This window comes from Argopecten irradians, unplaced genomic scaffold (assembly GCF_041381155.1).
Source record: "Argopecten irradians isolate NY unplaced genomic scaffold, Ai_NY scaffold_0320, whole genome shotgun sequence".
Taxonomy (NCBI): Eukaryota; Metazoa; Mollusca; class Bivalvia; order Pectinida; family Pectinidae; genus Argopecten; species Argopecten irradians.
Window position 1 is genome coordinate 43,897 of NW_027187787.1, and position 19,030 is coordinate 62,926.

Here is a 19,030-nt window from a genome sequence, read left to right on the forward strand (position 1 = left end):
GTGTAATTTATTGGTTATACATGTATTATAAAACTAGCTTGAATGTAACAACCTTAGAAAACAAGTTTTAGTTAATTTGATATGGGAGTCCAAAATGACAACATTCCAATATGATGAACATGGAAAATCTTTCTGTGGGATGTTTGATTGCATTACTCAAAGATTTTTTTTAACCTTTAAAAAATGTTTGATTTAATTAATGGAGTTGAACATCTTTTTAATAAAGGGAGTGAAAGGACTGGTTTGTCCGTTGTTAGTATAATGTGCCAGGGTGGGGGCGTTTTGGAATCCCATGCAATTTAATAACATTTACCATATTGAGGTTGGGGTATTAGTTTAACGTCCTATTAACAGCCAGGATCATGAACATAGGAAACAGATCTTTATCTAGGTCAATACATAATACACACAAGTCTTCATATTATTGTATGTAAATGGATGTGGGTATCAATTTATTCTTAAATAATTCAATTCAATTTTGCTTGTTACGAGCATTTTCATTTGCTTACAATTTACTTTATCAGCCCATAAATGAAAACAATGGCGTCGCCGTTTGTAACGTTGCTTCTGATTGGCTGAGATGACGGAGTAATGATTTCATAGCCAAAAGAGTCCCAAAATGAATTTTGAATATAGAAGAGATTATCTTTAGTAAATTGAATTATTAGGATTAATTTGAATAGATTTGTTATATTATGGAGATATAACACAAAAACCTGAGTGTACTCTCATCGTAAACGGCTTCGCGGTTATTTAAAGTACACTCAGATTTTTGTGTTATATCTTCATAACATCTTTTCAAGTTATCCTTAATTAACATTAATCTAAATAACTGTTTAGGGTTGGGTTATAAGACAAGATAGTTGTCCTTATTTCCGTTATTCGGAATTATTAAAACGTTTTGTCACTACCAAAACAGTATAAACTAGTGTTTAAAACAAAGGGCTTGGTTTTATAAAATGTTATAAAATGATCATATCAAATCTTTTTTTCTGAAATTATAGTAAATTCATAAATGCATTATCAACGACTTCTCTTGGCCTTTAAATCATATTATAACAAGTTGCAGTGACTTAGTCACTATGACAGTTTTTTTTTAAATAAAAAGCCCAATCTAATAGGCAATTTGTAAGACTAATAAAGTCTATTGTATGAAAGCAAAGTATTTGATATTGCATACACATATAACATGTGTCAAATTGCAATAGATGTAATCCTTTTTAGCATTTAAATTGGTATTAATTGTATGTCTAGCTGTTTGAGAAAGAAGTAGTAAGTAATTGATTTCAAACTAATTTAGTGATTGCATAGGGCAAAGAATATTGATATGATGCTTGTATGCTTCCTATATGCTAATATTAGTTTATATTGTTCGTAAATCTTGGTTGCTGTAATTCCGGCCGCCGCACCGTTGTTTTTTGGCCTGTAGGTAGGGCATTATAATTGTACCGTCTGCCTTCTATTGCATGATATCTTAAAATGCGACTAAATTTAGGATATTTTCTTTCTCGTCTTCCTAACTGCTTTTCTTCTTCTTTACGTCTCTCTTGACATCACCTCACTTTGCGCAGTTGAGCGCTCGCCCTTGTGGGGAAGCTCTGGCTACTATTCTATAACCCAGGATAAAATAAAAAAGATATCCTAAATTTAGTCGCCTTTTACGATCATGCACAGGTACACTTCTGATGTTCTACCTGCAGGACATTCGTAAACAGTTTGTGTGATGTAGTAAATATTTTTCCCGAATGATCGTCCTTAAATATGATATTCTGTTTAACGTTACGCAATATAAGTAATATTGTTCATTTTTCGACAAAATAATGACGTAAAATAACTGATTCTGAAAATTAGTTTTTATCGGATTTTATTTTCTATCAAAGAATATGTATCTATCTTGCAAAATTAAGAAAGAAAACTTATCTTTTGCAATTACGTTACAGTTAAACTCTATTTTAATTTATTTGACTAATACCGTTTTTGAGAACGTTCATGGCGGCCATCTTGAATATTTTCAATTCCCCAAAGATGCCGAGGTGGCATCATTCGGATTCTGATTAAGCACATCCTACTGCAACATAATCAGCAAAAACATTTTATGCGAACTATATTTTTGGGTTTTCTGGTTGGCACCTGGACTAAAATGAGGACACCAGTGGATTTGAAGTGGTATCCTTAGGGGGATTTGAAGGGGTCTCACTAAGGGGATTGGAAACGTCTAAAATCAAGTGGTGCTTAACAAGAGCTATTTTTTCTTAAAATCATCTTTGGTAACTTGTGGCTTAAAAGAAATTAAAAAACCTGCTTTAACAATTGTTGTTTGAATCTCTAAGCAAACCTGGAGTCCAGGGGTTTGTGAAAGATTGTTTTACTGGAATAGCTCTTTTTTCTGAAAAATAACAAAAGTGACAAACTAAATAATAGTGTATTTTATTTCGGATAAATTATTATTTTTTTTCTTTTTTTTTAAAATACATACATAAATAAAATATATAATAATACCATAATCACAGGAAAACATACATGTCAATCTACATATAATCCTCTAAATGCTCATTAATTATAAAATAAATTTTTTTTGTGTTATAACAGCACAGTCATTACTTTATAGTACAGACTAATGATCCCGTTTTTGCAAATTAAAGAGTTATCTGCCCTAGCAGGTAATATCATCATACTTTTAAGAAGAAAATCTACGAGAATTTCTTTTGCACACAAAATAATGACATCATAATGGATTACCTACCCGTAAGGGAGGCAACTCTGTAATCTACAAAGATGGAAAAAGTTTATGAGGAGACACAATAATATATTTTAATTAATGAGTTTGGTCAAAATCCACGAGTTTCAATTTTTCTTCATTTGGTTTCTTTCTTCTTTGTTAAATATTAACTTTGAAACAATTCACATTTTGTTTTTTTTTGTGTCTTTTTGTGAACAGCATATGTCTTTCTGTCATCACGGGCTACTTCAGTGTCTGAAATACATGTAATAAAAAAAGAAAACATTAGTTTTTTTGCATGTGTGAAGAATATTTTTTTTATATACCGGTACAATATATATTCATCATTATTTGATTTTACCAATGGATATTTCTTATTAACAATCCTAATAATATTTTCATATTCATACAACTTTCATCTTAAAATGAATATCTCATCAAAATATGGTTCTTGCCATTCCTCTGACAAATAGGTGTAGGGAGGCAGTATAGGAAAGGTATTTATTTTTTATTCATTTTACGGACCTTCCAGGTTAAGGAGGTGAAAGAGAGGTGAAGGGAAGTTGAGAGTATTCAGAAAAAAACATCGACCTACTATGAATACCTGCAGCCAACTTCCCAATGCAGGTTTTGAACATGTAACACAGGTGGTGGTAATTTTACAAACTCAATATATATAGCCATAGAGGGGTTTAATCAATTACAAAATGGAAGGCCTTAGCTATAATATACTGACCATTTTTCATTAATTAAAAAAACATCTCATAACAGCTAAGTATATACCCAGTATAAATTAAATTAAGGATTTGGATCAGCTACACATTTGTACCCGCAGTGAAGTAGGCATTGATGACAGTCTCCATTATTCTAGGCCGGCGACACAGATTTCATTTCTTGTACATTTCTTCAAAAACAATAAAACATACATTTAGGTAGCCCTCATTTCTTCGAGAATAAAGCCTTTAGGAATATTATGATCCATGACTAGTAGATTGTAATTTTTTTTTCTTAATGCAAGGAAAATTAAATTTTAAAATGCAAATCTCTGAACTTAAAATGGCACAGAATAATTTCCAAATAAAAAATATCAAAATGTCACTTGATTACTTTCGTGATAGAGGATATGCTGCCCTGTAATATTCATGATCAGTCAAATCTGGAATAAATGTATTCTGCATGATGACATATATACATGTAGTTTGATAATTAGGATATATACTACATAATCAAATTGGATATATATCTCATTCAGATTGCATGATAAATTAATCTTATAGATAAACAAATATTTCAAAGGCCTTTTTTTTTTTTTTTTTTTTTTTAATTTTTTTATCTCTACATTTTCCGAGTATTAATTTTGATTTGCAGCATAAAATTTTAAGAAAAATATCCTATATGACTTTTAATACGTGTATTAAATACCAGGTGCATGTACGTAATTTTTAATTAACAGATTTTATTAACGTTACGTTCTTTCTTTTGGAAATTGACACAATCATAAACACAAATATCTAAGCCTAATGGTTAATGATTACAAATTTAATCAGCCGTGGTTGGCCCCTATAAAAACTCCATCTCTCAAAATATTACTGTGACGTTTGCCATATACAATGTATTCATGTGATCATGATACCTACCGGTCGTAATTTAACAGCCATATATACTGTAAACATCGATGTATTGAAGAACTATTCTGCTGTCCTGATGAAGTCTATGTTCTCCAGTGTATCAAAAATATAAGCAAATGGTCAACATCGGTTGTAAGCCAAAGCAGTCTGTGTCCGTATTTGTTTACATTCAGCAATCAGACATTACGTAAACAAAACACACATGCATGTGTTTCCCGCACTGAACAATCACATGACTAACACACATGTGTCACAAATGAAATGTCGTAGACATACTCTCTAAACAAAGAACTGTCGCTTCTGACAAGTTTTTTGTTTGTTAATGCTCAATATAGTAAACAGTTAACAGGCATCATGTTGTTTTATTCGGATAATGCTTCACGTAATATAAATATTAAGATCGACAGCAATTGTACGACAACTTTGTGTATTTGTATCGAAACATTTTCCGGCATGTCGTGAAAATTGAAACTATCGTTATTCCAAAAGATGCAGTGAACTTCCATATGAAAGTAAAACATATATATGTTTACAAATTTGATCTTTTTTTTGTTTTCTTTGTTCCCTCCAGATGTTGGCGGACATCATTTTAGTTATAATTCAGAAGAATCCTTTTTGATTTAAATGATATTGAAACAACTTATATTTAAATACATCTAGTTCAGTTAAACTATAGGTTATGAAACTATACAAATTTGCAAGCCTTTATGTTAAAAAATATTATGAAAGTATACTATGAAATATTTAATTCCAATTTTAAGTATTAGCTTTAATGTAAACATAATTATAAACTTTAAAGCTAATGTGTGATTTTAATATTGGTTATAAGAGGAAAATTCAAAACAATGGAATAAAATCAGTCTGAGACAAATATCACATATTGGGACCGCAAATATCCATATACCAATATTGACTACTTGGGACTGCTGTAATACAATACATATTTCTGAAGGCTACCTTCCAGAAATTTGTGATCTTAGTTAACTCACGTTTCGTAATATTTCCAGAACTTGACAGGCACTGTAGGCTTTGCCAGATCGGTATATCAAAATGGCAACTGAATGAACTGTGCATAATTGTGAAGATGAATTAAACTGAAATAATACAATATATTAGTAATTGAAAAAATAAATAAAATGATTCCCATTAAATCAGTATTTTACCCCTTTACAAAACTCATGCAGTTTAGGTGGTATACATGTCATTTATAAAGATATGAGGGTTCTTTCTATTAATCAATTGTAGACGACTATAATATAATCGATTAGAAATGTTGCATCATATATTGTTTTTTTGGCATAAATAATATGACCGCATTTCCTAAATTTTGGGCCAGAATATTTCAGGCCGGGGGTTTACTTAACTCATAGCAAATTGCTCCTGACAATGATTCTTCCACTTTATATATATTCCTTACCATGGACCCTATTATTGACAAGTAAAACCGAAGAAACTAACTTTTGAATTTGTATGTAAATAAAGACATATCAGGTATCTGACCCTGTAACACTGCGGTCCATGATTTACTTTAAAAGTCTTGTTGCTTGTTCACAAATAACATCTTAAATTAGGTATTGATATGTAAACTAAAGCATCCCCATATGCTAAAAAAAAAAGTGTCATAAATCATTTATTACAAAATTCTATAGATCAAGAGTAAAGTAGGTTGACATCTATAATACATAATCAATTTTAATCAAATCCCAAGTAAAGTTAATTCTAAGAATTGCAACGTTTTGTATTTTCAAGAAAGACTATGGTTTTACAATACAGTTTATGATCACTTTTTCAGAAGAATTAATTTAATTGGATACATCGTTCAATGGACTGGTGCATATTGAAATGCTATGTTAAATAACAAAATTCAAATAATTGAGTATTTAAGTTTTTCATGTCGAAATTTGCTAATTCAACATTGCTTTATTGACTATATACAAGTAAGATCTTGAAAAAAATATGTATTCATTTACACGTTGTGTAACTAATTATTTAAGAATAAAGTGTATTTCTTTATGATTTTTTTTTACACCACAAAGAATACATATGATGGAAAAAGATGTAACAATATTTTTTTAGACTACTTACTTTGGTAGTTGTTATTTATGAGAATGTTGGGGTACTAAGTCAAACTTTCCTTACAAACAAATGTCCCCACACCGAGTATTCTCAACATCAGTGACACGTTTTCATTTGCTAAAAAATAGTTATAACTAAATATTTGTTTTCATTCTTAAGTACATAACTTAACTATGTCAACTTAAAAGCAATAACACTTCATGATTGTTATCATTCATCTGAAATGTCACATGCATAATATCATTCTATCATACATATTTTACACAAACCAAAGTGGTATGTGACTTCAGTAAAGTGTCCAGTAGATAACATGTAAAATGTATTGCACTAGTATGAAAAATAAACTGATTTTAAATTAAAAGGGAAAAACTTTATAGGTAATCCCTAAATAAGTATTTATGTTTAAGTTTCTAAATTCATACGGGCAAACTAGTTATAATATAATACCAAAGTGTTTAGGAAATAATCAATAATAAATTGTATGGTTTCCATTTCATGGCATAAAAAAAATGCAACTTTATAATAACAATAATTCATATATGGTTGATATAATTATATTAAATTGATTATAATTCTGATTCAATCATTTTCAGAAATCTGGTACAAATTAACAGTGCATGACATTCCAATAATTCCAATTAGATTTGATATTTGTTTCATCCGATTATGGTCAATGTACCCTATCTTTGTATATATCAGTATTCAAGTATAACATTTAAATTGACATTGGAATTTTGATTTATATCATTTAATTAGACATAAATACATTAAATAAATGATTCTTGTTAATTAACATCAATATGTTCAAGATAGTTTAAAATATAGGATAGCAATGACTGTTGTAAACGTTGGTCATTAGAAAATATAAAGATATATAAACATTCACAATTTTGGTATAGAAAATCTATAATGTTATTTGTCTATTCTAAATTTGAACTTGCAAGATTACTATTTTGGAATGTCTTACTCACATGTGCAATTAATTATCATTGTGAAATTAACCTTGAAAGATCATTAAAACTTAAAAGTTCATTTACTTTCTACCATTAGTCGCAAATTTTGATGTAAGATGTTCACTAATTTTATCAATTCAATATGTTTAAATATTTAATATTTAATACAAAAAAATATTATTTAAACCTCATTGTACTCACCTGGTTAAAACTTTTTGTCAGAATCTGTACTGTGAAGAATCTGAAAAGTAAATAAAGCAAGGAGTTTAAGAATTTTAAAAACTACATTTCCCTACTATTGAGCCCCTGCCTATCAAGCCCCTGGGGGTCATAAACCTACTGTTTTTTTTAAATACAAAATTAATTCACTTACCCAAGGAAGCTTACTCTGATTATTAAAGAAAAAAATATATTAAATCATATCATTACAGATGCCCTGGTGATTTATTAGTTGGTACTTTCATTTCAACCAAGATACAGGTCCAGAATACAGGGAAATGAAACAGATTAGGAAAATACATAGATTCGGCTTTAAAGCGACGAGATAATTTAATATTGACTTTAAGTTTAATTAATGTTAACATTTGAAAGTTTTTGAAATGTGCATTATGAATTCATTGTTGTTAATAATATTATGTCTGATGATCTGAAATGGTATATTTAAATAAGTAATCAACTACAATGTACTGTTTTTGTTATGCAAACTGTAATAATGTTTTGTCTAGCACTGTCTACATTGTTATATTGTATATATTTATGACAACTCTCCAAAGTGTTAAAAAACAAGGAAATACAATCTTCTAATCTAAGCTTCGGACCAAATGAGAAAGAATTTTTTTCATTCTTAAACAGAAGGATTTTAATTGGCTTCAGTCCAGGCCAGGTGACAAGGCCATGACAAGGATCTTTTCCTATTTTTGAATAATTCTAATATTTAATTTTGGCAGTCTTGGCGGTTGATCTTTTCTATATTTTTAAAAAAACTACTGTGTTTTGATGAAGACAGTCTTCGGTTGATCTTTTCCTATTTTTAAAACTCAGTTAATCATTAAATTTAATGTTTTGATGAAGACAGTCTTTTATTGTTGCTATAACTAATAACATTGTATCTGTACACAAGACTTATTAAAATAATTATGAAGTAAACTTACATCTCTCACATCATTCAAACACCCTGCTGACTGGAGTTGTCTCTGGTTGTCTTCGCTCGCTTTGGTGGCACATGAATGGCTGGCAATTCGCCTAAATCCTAAAAATGTAAAATTTCAATATTAAAAAGAGATATGAAACATATATGTATAGGAAGTACAAGAATTCGACAGAAGTGAATGTGTCACCTGCTCAGCATCACAAAAAAAAAGATAGTTATTTACAATTGAAAATATTGTTAATAATTAGGTGGAGTTATCAAGTCCAGTAACTCTTGCAAATATTGATGGATTTTGGCTAGTATAAAACCCATGTTAGATATTATTGCTATAAAGCAACAAACCAAGTTTGGTTGAATTCGGACTATAAATACTAAAGTTATCGAGCAGAAACTATGGATTTATCTGTTTTGATTATTTTAAAGTCCTGTACCTCTTGCAAATATTGACAGATTTTGACCATTATTGAACTCATCTGAGATCTCACTGATATAAAATAATTTATAAAATTTAGTTGAATTTGACGATAAATATTTAAGTTATCGAGTGGAAATCATGGATTATGTTGTTTTTTTGTCGATTTTAAAGTCTTGCAATTATTGATGGATTTTGACCATTATCGATCTCATCTGATTTTTTGAAAATCTAACTTATGAGTAAATGGGTTTTTTTAACATATCAAGGGACATATATATAATAATATGTTATGTAAAAACTTAGGTCTATAGCAAAGAATGAGGGGAGTAAATATTAAAGAAATAATATTGCTTCACAACTATATATTATTACCCATAACCAAAAAGGAATTGCATGGTCACATTCAATTTGCTAGGTATACAGATAATTACCACATTCCTAAAAAGACACTTGGCATGTCACTTCAAAGAATAGACATTAAGAGTCCAACATGGTGGTTAAAATATATATGACCTTTCACAAACCCAACTTTACTTCAGTTCACTGCCTGCTCTCCTCCCCATACACCATATTGGGTATTAGATATGATTTAATTCAATCAACATACCATGTACTGGGGTGGAGAGAATTCAGAGTGAGTTGGCAGAAGTACATCATCTGTCTGAAAGACTGCCCTGGGTCTGTTTGGTGTCTGTAAAACCAAACAATTAAGTTCATTGATTAGAAAATCATAAAACATTGTATTAGGATTTATTTCATTTGAAAAAAAATAAAATAAAGTGGATTTGATTTTGCGTTAATTTGTAACTTTTCAAAAAGGAAATTTCTAATAAGTCTTTTAAGCACTGACATAGGAATATATATACCAGATAACTTATTTTGCAGTTTTGTAGTACTGTATTGATTTTTTTTCTGATAAGTTTAATTTGTGAGTAATCAAATTACCATGAATATTTGTCCATTGTCTGTCTGTAGTGGCAGCAAAGGTACAGATAGCTCTTGATGTGGGCCCGGGGTAATGGCAATATTCTGTAAACAAGAGGCCCAAAAGGGCCTTAACGGTGATCTGACTACCTTGACAATAGTAAAATTAATTATATATGGTGTCACTTTGTCATGATCATCTCAGGATCATTTTCAATTTTTTTCAACAAATTTTATTTAAGCATTGATATCATTATTTTTTTAATTTCATCGGGGTATGACAAAAAAAATTGTTTGCAAACTGTGTGAATCCGCGTAGCGGATTCTCACAAAAGTTTGCAAACAATTTTTTTTTTTCATACCCCGATGAAATTAAAAATAATGATATCAATGCTTATAATTAATTTTAAATGACATTATGTTTAAGAAGAAAAACACACATAACCATTTTAACTGATTTTAATAACGAAACTATTTCTTTGCATCTCTGCGCGCATTAATCGATTGCACCGCAGTCAGGTAAACTGGACATGGAGCGCTAGGCAGCTCGAAAGGAAGCGGTGCACATTAGGCTACTGCATGACAAGCCTTTTTACATTTTATTCGGTTGCTGACCAAAGTTTAAACACAACAGTTTGTGAAAACTGGAGTTTGTCAGAAGTCCTGACGACATAAAGTTGTTAGAAGAAGCAACTCTTGTGTTTTGCTGTGGGACCATCTGTACATGTGTTCCCGGATTCAGGCTAGCGGGCGCGGCCATTACGAGCTCGTCATCACGACATGATGTGTTGGACTTGGATCGATCGCTGTTTGGTTGTACAACAGCAGAAAGAGCGGTACTTAGCTTGTGCTTTTGACCCGTAGTACATCCACGACTATAACTTCTAACGGAACTTTCGTTCTTATGGCCGGACATGAACATAATATGTCTAAGTTCGACCATGTCAGGATCATTTCATGCAAGTTTCAGCCAAATCCTGGTAGAACTTGAGAAGAAGTTCAAATGTTTTTCAAGATGGCGGCTGTGGCGGCCATCTCGTGGAATTTCAGATCGACCCGAAAAAAATAACAAACTTTGTCGGGACCATGTAAGGATCATTTCATGCAAGTTTCAGCCTCTTGTAATCCCACTCTATTACAGAAAGAAGTTCAAATGTGTTTCAAGATGGCGGCTGTGGCGGCCATCTTGGATTTTTTTCGATCGACCCGAAAAAATCAAAACACATTTAATCGGGACCCATGTCAGGATCATTTCAAAAGTTTCAGCCAAACCACTCTAGAACTTGAGAAGATGTTCTAATGTGTTTTCAAGCTACTTTGGCAGCCATCTTGGATTTCGGGATCCCTCGCTGTCAACACTTTGTCGCTTCGGGACCATGTCAGGCATTTCATGATAACGTTTCAGCCATAATGCACCCTATTAGAACTTGAATGAAGTTCAGTAATGTGTTTTCAAGATGGCGGCTGTGGCGAAACATCTTGGATTCGGATCGACCCGAAAAATAACAACACTTTGGGGGACCATGTAAGGATCATTTCATGCATGGCTGCTCAAAGTTTCAGCTGGAAAATCGCACTGGTAGAACTTGAGAAGAAGTTCAAAATGTGTTTTCAAGATGGCGGCTGTGCGGCCATCTTGGATTAATCGGATCGACCCGAAAAATAACAATACTTTGTATCGGGACCATGAAGGAATCATTTCATAGCGATGTGTTTCAGCCAAATCGCCACTGGTAGAACTTGAGAAGAAGTTCAAAATGTGTTTTCAAGATGGCGGCTGTGGCGGCCATCTTGGATTTCAGATTTTCCGAAAAATAACAACACTTTGTAGACCATGTCAGGATCATTTCATGCAAGTTTCAGAAAGCAGGTAGAACTTCAGAGAAGAAGTTCAAAAAAAGTCTTTTCAAGATGGCGGCTGTGGCGGCCATCTTGGATTTCGGGACCCGAAAAATAACAACAGTGTTCGGGACCATGTCAGTGTTGTTTCATTAAGTTTCAGCCAAATCCCATAAACTTTGAGAAGAAGTTGGTCAAAATGTTTTTCAAGATTGTCGGCTGTGGCGGCCATCTTGGATTTTCGGATCGACCCGAAAAATAACAACACTTTGTCGGGACCATGTCAGGATCATTTTAAATGCAAGTTTCAGAGCAAATTTGCAGTAGAACTTGAGAAGAATTTCATAATGTGTTTTCAAGACAATGGCGGCTGTGGCGGCCATTTGGATTTCGGATCGACCCGAAAAATAACAACACTTTGTCGGGACATTCAGGATCATTTCATGCAAGTTTCAGCCAAAGTCGCACGTGTAGAACTTGAGAAGAAGTTCAATGTGTTTTTCAAGATGGCGGCTGTGGCGGCCATCTGGATTTCGGATCGACCCGAAAAATAACAAACACTTTGTCGGGACCATGTCAGGATCATTTCATGCAAGTTTCAGCCAAATCGCACCGGTAGAACTTGAGAAGAAGTTCAAAATGTGTGTTCAAGATGGCGGCTTTGGCGGCCATCTTGATTTTCTGAGATCGACCTAAAAAAATAACAACACTTTGCGGGACCATGTCAAGATCATTTCATGCAAGTTTCAGCCAAATCGCACTGGTAGAACTTGAGAAGAAGTTCAAAATGTGTTTTCAAGATGGCGGCTGTGGCGGCCAACATGGGATTTGGATCGATTTGAAAAATAACAACACTTTGCCGAGGACCATGTCAGGATCATTTCATGTCCAAGTTTCAGCCAAATCGCACTGGTAGAACATTTAGAAGAAGTTCAAAATGTGATTTTCAAGATGGCGGCTGTGGCGGCCATCTTGGATTTTGGATCGACCCGAAAAATAACAACACTTTGTCGGGACCATGTCAGGATCATTTCATTGGAAGTTTCAGCCAATCACCTCCATATTGGTAGAACTTGAGCAGAAGTTTCAATAATGCTGTTTTCTATGATGGGCGGCCCGGAGCGTGTTGGCGGGCCATCTTGGATTTTGGATCAACCCGAAAAATATACAACACTCGCTTTGTCTGGGAACCATTGTCAGGGGGATCACGTTCACTCATAGTTCTTCAGAAAGCCTAAATCCCGCACCGTTAGAATAGAGAACTCGAGAAAGAAGCTAAGAAAGAAGAGCGCTGCCCTCATAGGAAGTTCAAAATGCTGCGTTTTCTAAAACACGATGGTCAGCGGCTGTGCATTCAATTTCTGGCCTATCTTGCATATTCGGTCTAGAACCCGATGCAAAAAGTTCAAAATTGCTCACACTACTTTTGCTGTGTTGGACATCTGGTGTAAGGAATCACATTTCTCATGGCAACACTTTTGTCGGGACCATGTCAGGATCATCGCACCGCAAGTTTCAGACAGAATCGCACTGGAAGAAGTTCAAATGTGAAGTTCAAGAATCTCCTGTTGCCGGTAGGAGGCTCGTGTTGGCGGAAACTCTTGAATTATCGGATCGCTCTAGACCCGTAAAAGATAACAACACTTTGTCGTGGACCATGTCAGGATCATTTCATGCAAGTTTCAGCCAAATCACACAGGGTAGAACTTGAGAAGAAGTTTCAAAAATGTCAGATGTTTTCAAGATGGCGCATATTGTTTTTTCCCCTTGTACCGCGGGCTTTCGGTCCCATCTTGGATTTCGGATCGACTCCCGAAAAATAACAAACACTTTGTCGTGGACCATGGGGTGGTCAGGATCATTTCATGCATAGTTTCAGCCAAATCGCACCCGTATGTAGAACTTGAGAAGAAGTTCTAAATGTGTTTTCCAAAGATGGCGGCTTATGGCGGCCATCTTGGATTTCAGGATCTGAGCCCGGCGAAAAATAACAACACTTTGTGCCTCGGACCATGCTTCAGGGATCATTTCATGCAAGTTTCAGGCCAAATCGCACTGGTATTAGAGACTTGAGAAGAAGTTAACGCAAAATGTGTTTTCCAAGATGGCGCGGCTGGTGAGCGGCCATCTTGGATTTCTGGAACGAGACCCGAAAAATAACAACAACACTCTTTGTCGGACCATTGTCAGGATCATTTCATGCTAAGTTTCAGCCAAATCGCACCGTAGAACTTGAGAAGAAGTTCAATAATGTGTTTTTTCAAGATGGCGATCAGTGGCGGCCATCTTTGGTATTTCAGATCGACCCGAAAAAAATAACAACGACTTTGTACGGAGAAAAAGAAAACCTTGTATCAGGGTCATTTCATCAAGTTTCAGTCAATCGGTTATTTTATCTTGAGAAGTGGATGGAAATGCGTTATCAAAGATCCGGTGTGGAGTGCCAACTTGGAGTAGAAGTTCAAGATGTAATTTTCACCAGTATGGCGGGCTGTGGCAGATCCATCCTTGAGATTTTCAGCCCAAATGGATCAAAGCGCTCGAGAAGAAAGTTAACAAATGTACTGTCCATAAGATGGGCGTGGAGCGCGTCTGGACCATGTCATTGGGACCCCGAAAATTAAAACACAACTTTGTCGGACCATGTCAGGATCATTTCATGCCAATTCAGCCAAATCGCAATGGTAGAACTTTGAGAATGAAGTTCAAAATGCCGCTTTCATCAAGATGGCGGAGCATTGGCGGCCATCCTTTGTTTTCCGGTATTGACGCTAGAAAAATAAGACACAATTTGTACGACCATATCAGGATCATATTCAGGCAATTTTCAGCCAAATCGGCTCCGGTAGAACTTGAGAAGAAGGTTTCAAAATGTGATTGTCCAAGTTGCGGCTGTGGGGGCCATCTTGGATTTGCAGATCGATCCGCTAAAGTAAATTAGACAACACGTATAGCTGTCGTACATGTCAGGATCTTTTCACATGCATGTTTCAGGCCAAATCGCACCAAAATGAACTTGATAAGAAAGATCAAAAATGTTTTATACGGCCACGAAGGCGTGCATGTGGTCGGCCAACATTTAAAACTGATTGACACCTAAAAGAAGAGAACACTTTGTCGCGTACTACTATTGATCAAAATTATGTAAGATTTCAGGCTAATTTGATTATATATTGGGCCACCGGCTAGGAAAAGCTTGAGAAGAAGTTTAAAAGATGTGTTTTCAAGATGGCGGGCTGTGGCGGCCATCATGTGCGAGTACGATACGAGCGGCCTAAGAAAATAGACGAACACATCGATTTGTCAGGACGCATGGGGTGGGGGGCGGGGAGGATCATTTCATTTGGCAAGTTTCAGCCAAATCGCACCGGTAGAACTTGAGAAGAAGTTCAATAATGTGGTTTTCAAAGATGGCGGCTTTGGCGGCCATCTTGGATTTCGGATCGAGATCGGGGCAGGATCATTTCATGCAAGTTTCAGCCAAATCCACTGGTAAACTTGAGAAGAAGTTCAAAATGGTGTTTTCAATGACGGCTTTGGCGCCATCTTGGATTTACGGATCAACCCGAAAAATAACAACACTTTGTCAGGACCATGTCAGGATCATTTCATGCAAGTTTCAGCCAAATCGCACCGGTAGAACTTGAGAAGAAGTTCAAAATGTGTTTTCAAGATGGCGGCTGTGGCGGCCATCTTGGATTTCGGATCGACCCGAAAAATAACAACACTTTGTCGGGACCATGTCAGGATCATTTCATGCCAGTTTCAGCCAAATCGCACTGGTAGAACTTGAGAAGAAGTTCAAAATGTGTTTTCAAGATGGCTGCTGTGGCGGCCATCTTGGATTTCGGATCGACCCGAAAAAATAACAACACTTTGTCGGGACCATGTCAGGATCATTTCATGCAAGTTTCAGCCAAATCCGCACTGGTAGAACTTGAGAAGAAGTTTCAGAATGTGTTTTCAAGATGGCGGCTGTGGCAGCCATCTTGGATTTCGGATCGACCCGAAAAAAATAACAACACTTTGTACGGGACCATGTCAGGATCATTTCATGCAAGTTTTTCAGCCAAATCGCCACTTGGTAGAACTTGAGAAGAAGTTCAAAATGTGTTTTTTCAAGATGGCGGCTGTGGCGGCCATCTTGGATTTCGGATCGACCCGAAAAATAACAACACTTTGTCGGGACCATGTCAGGATCATTTCATGTAAGTTTCAGCCAAATCACACTGGTAGAACTTCAGAAGAAGTTCAAAATGTGTTTTCAATATGGCGGCTGTGGCGGCCATCTTAGATTTCGGATCGACCGAAAAAAATAACAACACTTTGTCGGGACCATGTCAGGATCATTTCATGTAAGTTTCAGCCAAAAATCACACCGGTAGAACTTCAGAAGAAGTTCAAAATGTGTTTTAAAGCACGGCGCACGGCGCACGGCGGACGGCGCACAACGACGGACGAAACATGGCGACTATAGGTCATCCTGATAGATAATCAAATTCAGTTTCTGTATTTCCTTATATATCTTAAAATATAATAATAATAAATAAATTTAGCATTCCTTGTAATATAACAGAATAAACTCAAACAACATGGAGACATAAGCTGTTAGCATTAATGTTTTCATTATAAAATCTTCATGATGCTTATACAATATCCAGATATATATACACTGTACATACACTGTATACATTATAACATATGAAAAGAAAATTCACATGTGTGGTCTGTATATTATTATATTATTGGACCCTTTATTTATTTATATATTAATGTACATATAACTTGCAAACGACTAATCAATTTTATTGCTTGTTTTGAAGTCAATTCTCCCATTATCTAAGTGTAGGTTTCAAATTACAATTCTAATAAAATTAAAGATATAACACATTTTAGCTGGCTATCATATCAATTATCATATAGCTGCATTTATCATAGATATTTTGAAGTCTAACCTGGTCCTTGAAGGCCTCTAACGACTGTAGAAAGGATGTATTTCTACGGATCTCTTCATTTTTCTTCTTTTCTGCATCAAGCTTTCTTTTCTCCTTGTCAGCTTTCTCCTTTTCCTTGGATGTCTTCTCTGCAATCTTTCTTTTCTCTTTCTCAACTGTCTCCTTTTCCTTGGATGTGGTGTTAGCTACTGTAAGAGAAAAGAACATACTTGCAATTACTTTTCATTTAATTCATGTATCATATACAACATAAAAGAAAGTTATAAAAGGCAGTGATAATTTTTTGTACATAATCGTTGACGCCCCAATAAAGGCTCCTTCCCCTAGATACATGCATTTAGAGCAGTGTTTTCCCAGTTCCATGTGAATATTTCAAAGATATGTACACATTTCAAGAAAGAAAAATGAACTCGAAGTGGAGGTAGTCAACTGAAAAGACTGAACATAAATTAAAGAATGATCAACACTTGGTTACACATCTCAGATGGGTGCTAATCAAATATTGATTTGTTGATTTTTCATGCTGATAACACTTGCCATAACTCATAACCTTGTTAGACCAGTGATCTAACAAGATTATGAGTTATTACATGTTAAAAATGTAAACATTCTGTCTTTCATTATCTTCCTGCTAATGATAATTGAAAGTCAAAATATAGATTTGCAAATTCAGCTGGGGATATGCAACTGCAAGTACAACAAAAAAATTAATTCCTAGCTTCAAATATTAATAGGTAAATGAAACACATATGTATGCATATACAGCTATAGCTATGATTCCCTTAAAAATGCTCAACTACTGACAGAGCATAAACGAGCAATAATTAGTGTTTAAATCATGTATATATATGTCTAATGAACACACAAAAAAATAATATAAAATAATTTATTTTGGATTTGGTGCATGCGTAATCAGTACTTCATTCCACATAGGACATATAGCGCCACTGAATCTTTTTGGGATGCAATTAATTAATTTTAATATTTTTAATCTTGAAGTAAAATTAGAAGCTCAAACTTTTCAATGGTGGTAATTGGGAAAATACTAAATTGTCTGGTCCTGTTTTTGATAGAGAAAAATTATCATTTATCAGCGGTGCAGCATCTTTAAGTTAACTTAAAGTATATATATTATCTAGTCGTTGAACCAAGCACACTCTTGTATAAATTACTATTAGAAAGTCATAACGTTTAATCATAAAATTTCATTATAATTACCTTTATTTACTGGTTTTGCTGTCCTTCGTCTCTTTGTAGGCGGGTCAGGATGTGTTTCAGGTTCTGTGGATGAAGATTCTGTAGCTTCTGCTTCCTCCAGTTTTTGTTTTTTTTCAATCTTTGTAGATACTTGTTACCCTCTAAAAATAAGAGATATTACACATTGAAATAAGTTTAGAAGTAATTGGGGTGTTAATAACAAATTTACATCAATGATATAATATATATATTAATATAATTAAATATCGTAAAAAAATGTGTGAGTACTGAGTAGTGTATATATGTACTCCTCAAGCTACTTAAGACTTTGAACATCGAGATTAAGATGAAGGTGAAAGTGCTTTGGAAGGAGAATATTGATTTCATAATGACAGATAATTAACTTAACAAGAGATCCCAAACTTTAACTATCAAAATCCAAGATGACTGCCTGGCGGCCATCTTGTTGATCGATTGGTCCCAAAACACATTATGCACAGCTAAGGCCCTAGGGGAACCTACATATGAAATTTGAGACAGATCCCTTCAGTACTTTCTGAGAAATAGCGATAACAAACTTTAACTATCAAAATCCAAGATGGCTGCAGCTGCCTGGCGGCAATCTTGTTGACTGATAAGTCCAAAAATGCAATATCACAACTAGGGCCCTTGGGGGAACCAACATATGAAATTTGAGACAGATCCTTTCAGCACTTTCTGAGAAATAGCGATAACAAACTTTAACTATCAAAATCCAAGATGACTGCCTGGCGGCCATCTTGTTGATCGATTGGTCCCAAAACACATTATGCACAACGAGGGCCCCTAGGGGAACCCTACATATGAAATATGAGACAGATCCCTTCAGTACTTTCTGAAAATAGCGATAACAAACTTAAACTATCAAAATCCAATGATGACTGCAGCTGCATTTGGCGGCCATCTTGTTGACCAAATAGTCCAAAATGCAAATGCACAACTAGGGCCCTAGGGGAACCTACATATGAAATTTTTAGAAAGATCCATTCGTTAATTTCTAAGAAATAGCAATAACAAGAATTGTTAACGGACGGACGGATGGAAGGGCAGACCATGGACAAAAAGTGATTTGAATAGCCCACCATCTGATGATGGTAAGATAAAAATGACATGCATGTCCGAGTACTATTTTCAT

At 34.5% G+C, this 19,030-nt stretch overlaps 1 protein-coding gene across 1 annotated transcript; it reads right to left on the minus strand.

Moving 5' to 3' along the window:
* Positions 1 to 9,411: 9,411 nt before the first annotated feature.
* On the minus strand, positions 9,412 to 17,995 carry LOC138312441 (axoneme-associated protein mst101(1)-like; the record flags this gene model as incomplete). The annotated part of the gene is made up of 4 exons (XM_069253314.1): positions 9,412 to 9,632; positions 9,887 to 9,970; positions 16,660 to 16,847; positions 17,878 to 17,995. Coding segments are annotated over 4 exons (483 nt in total), but the record flags the coding sequence as incomplete, so codon positions are not given.
* Between the last annotated feature and the right edge of the window lie 1,035 nt (positions 17,996 to 19,030).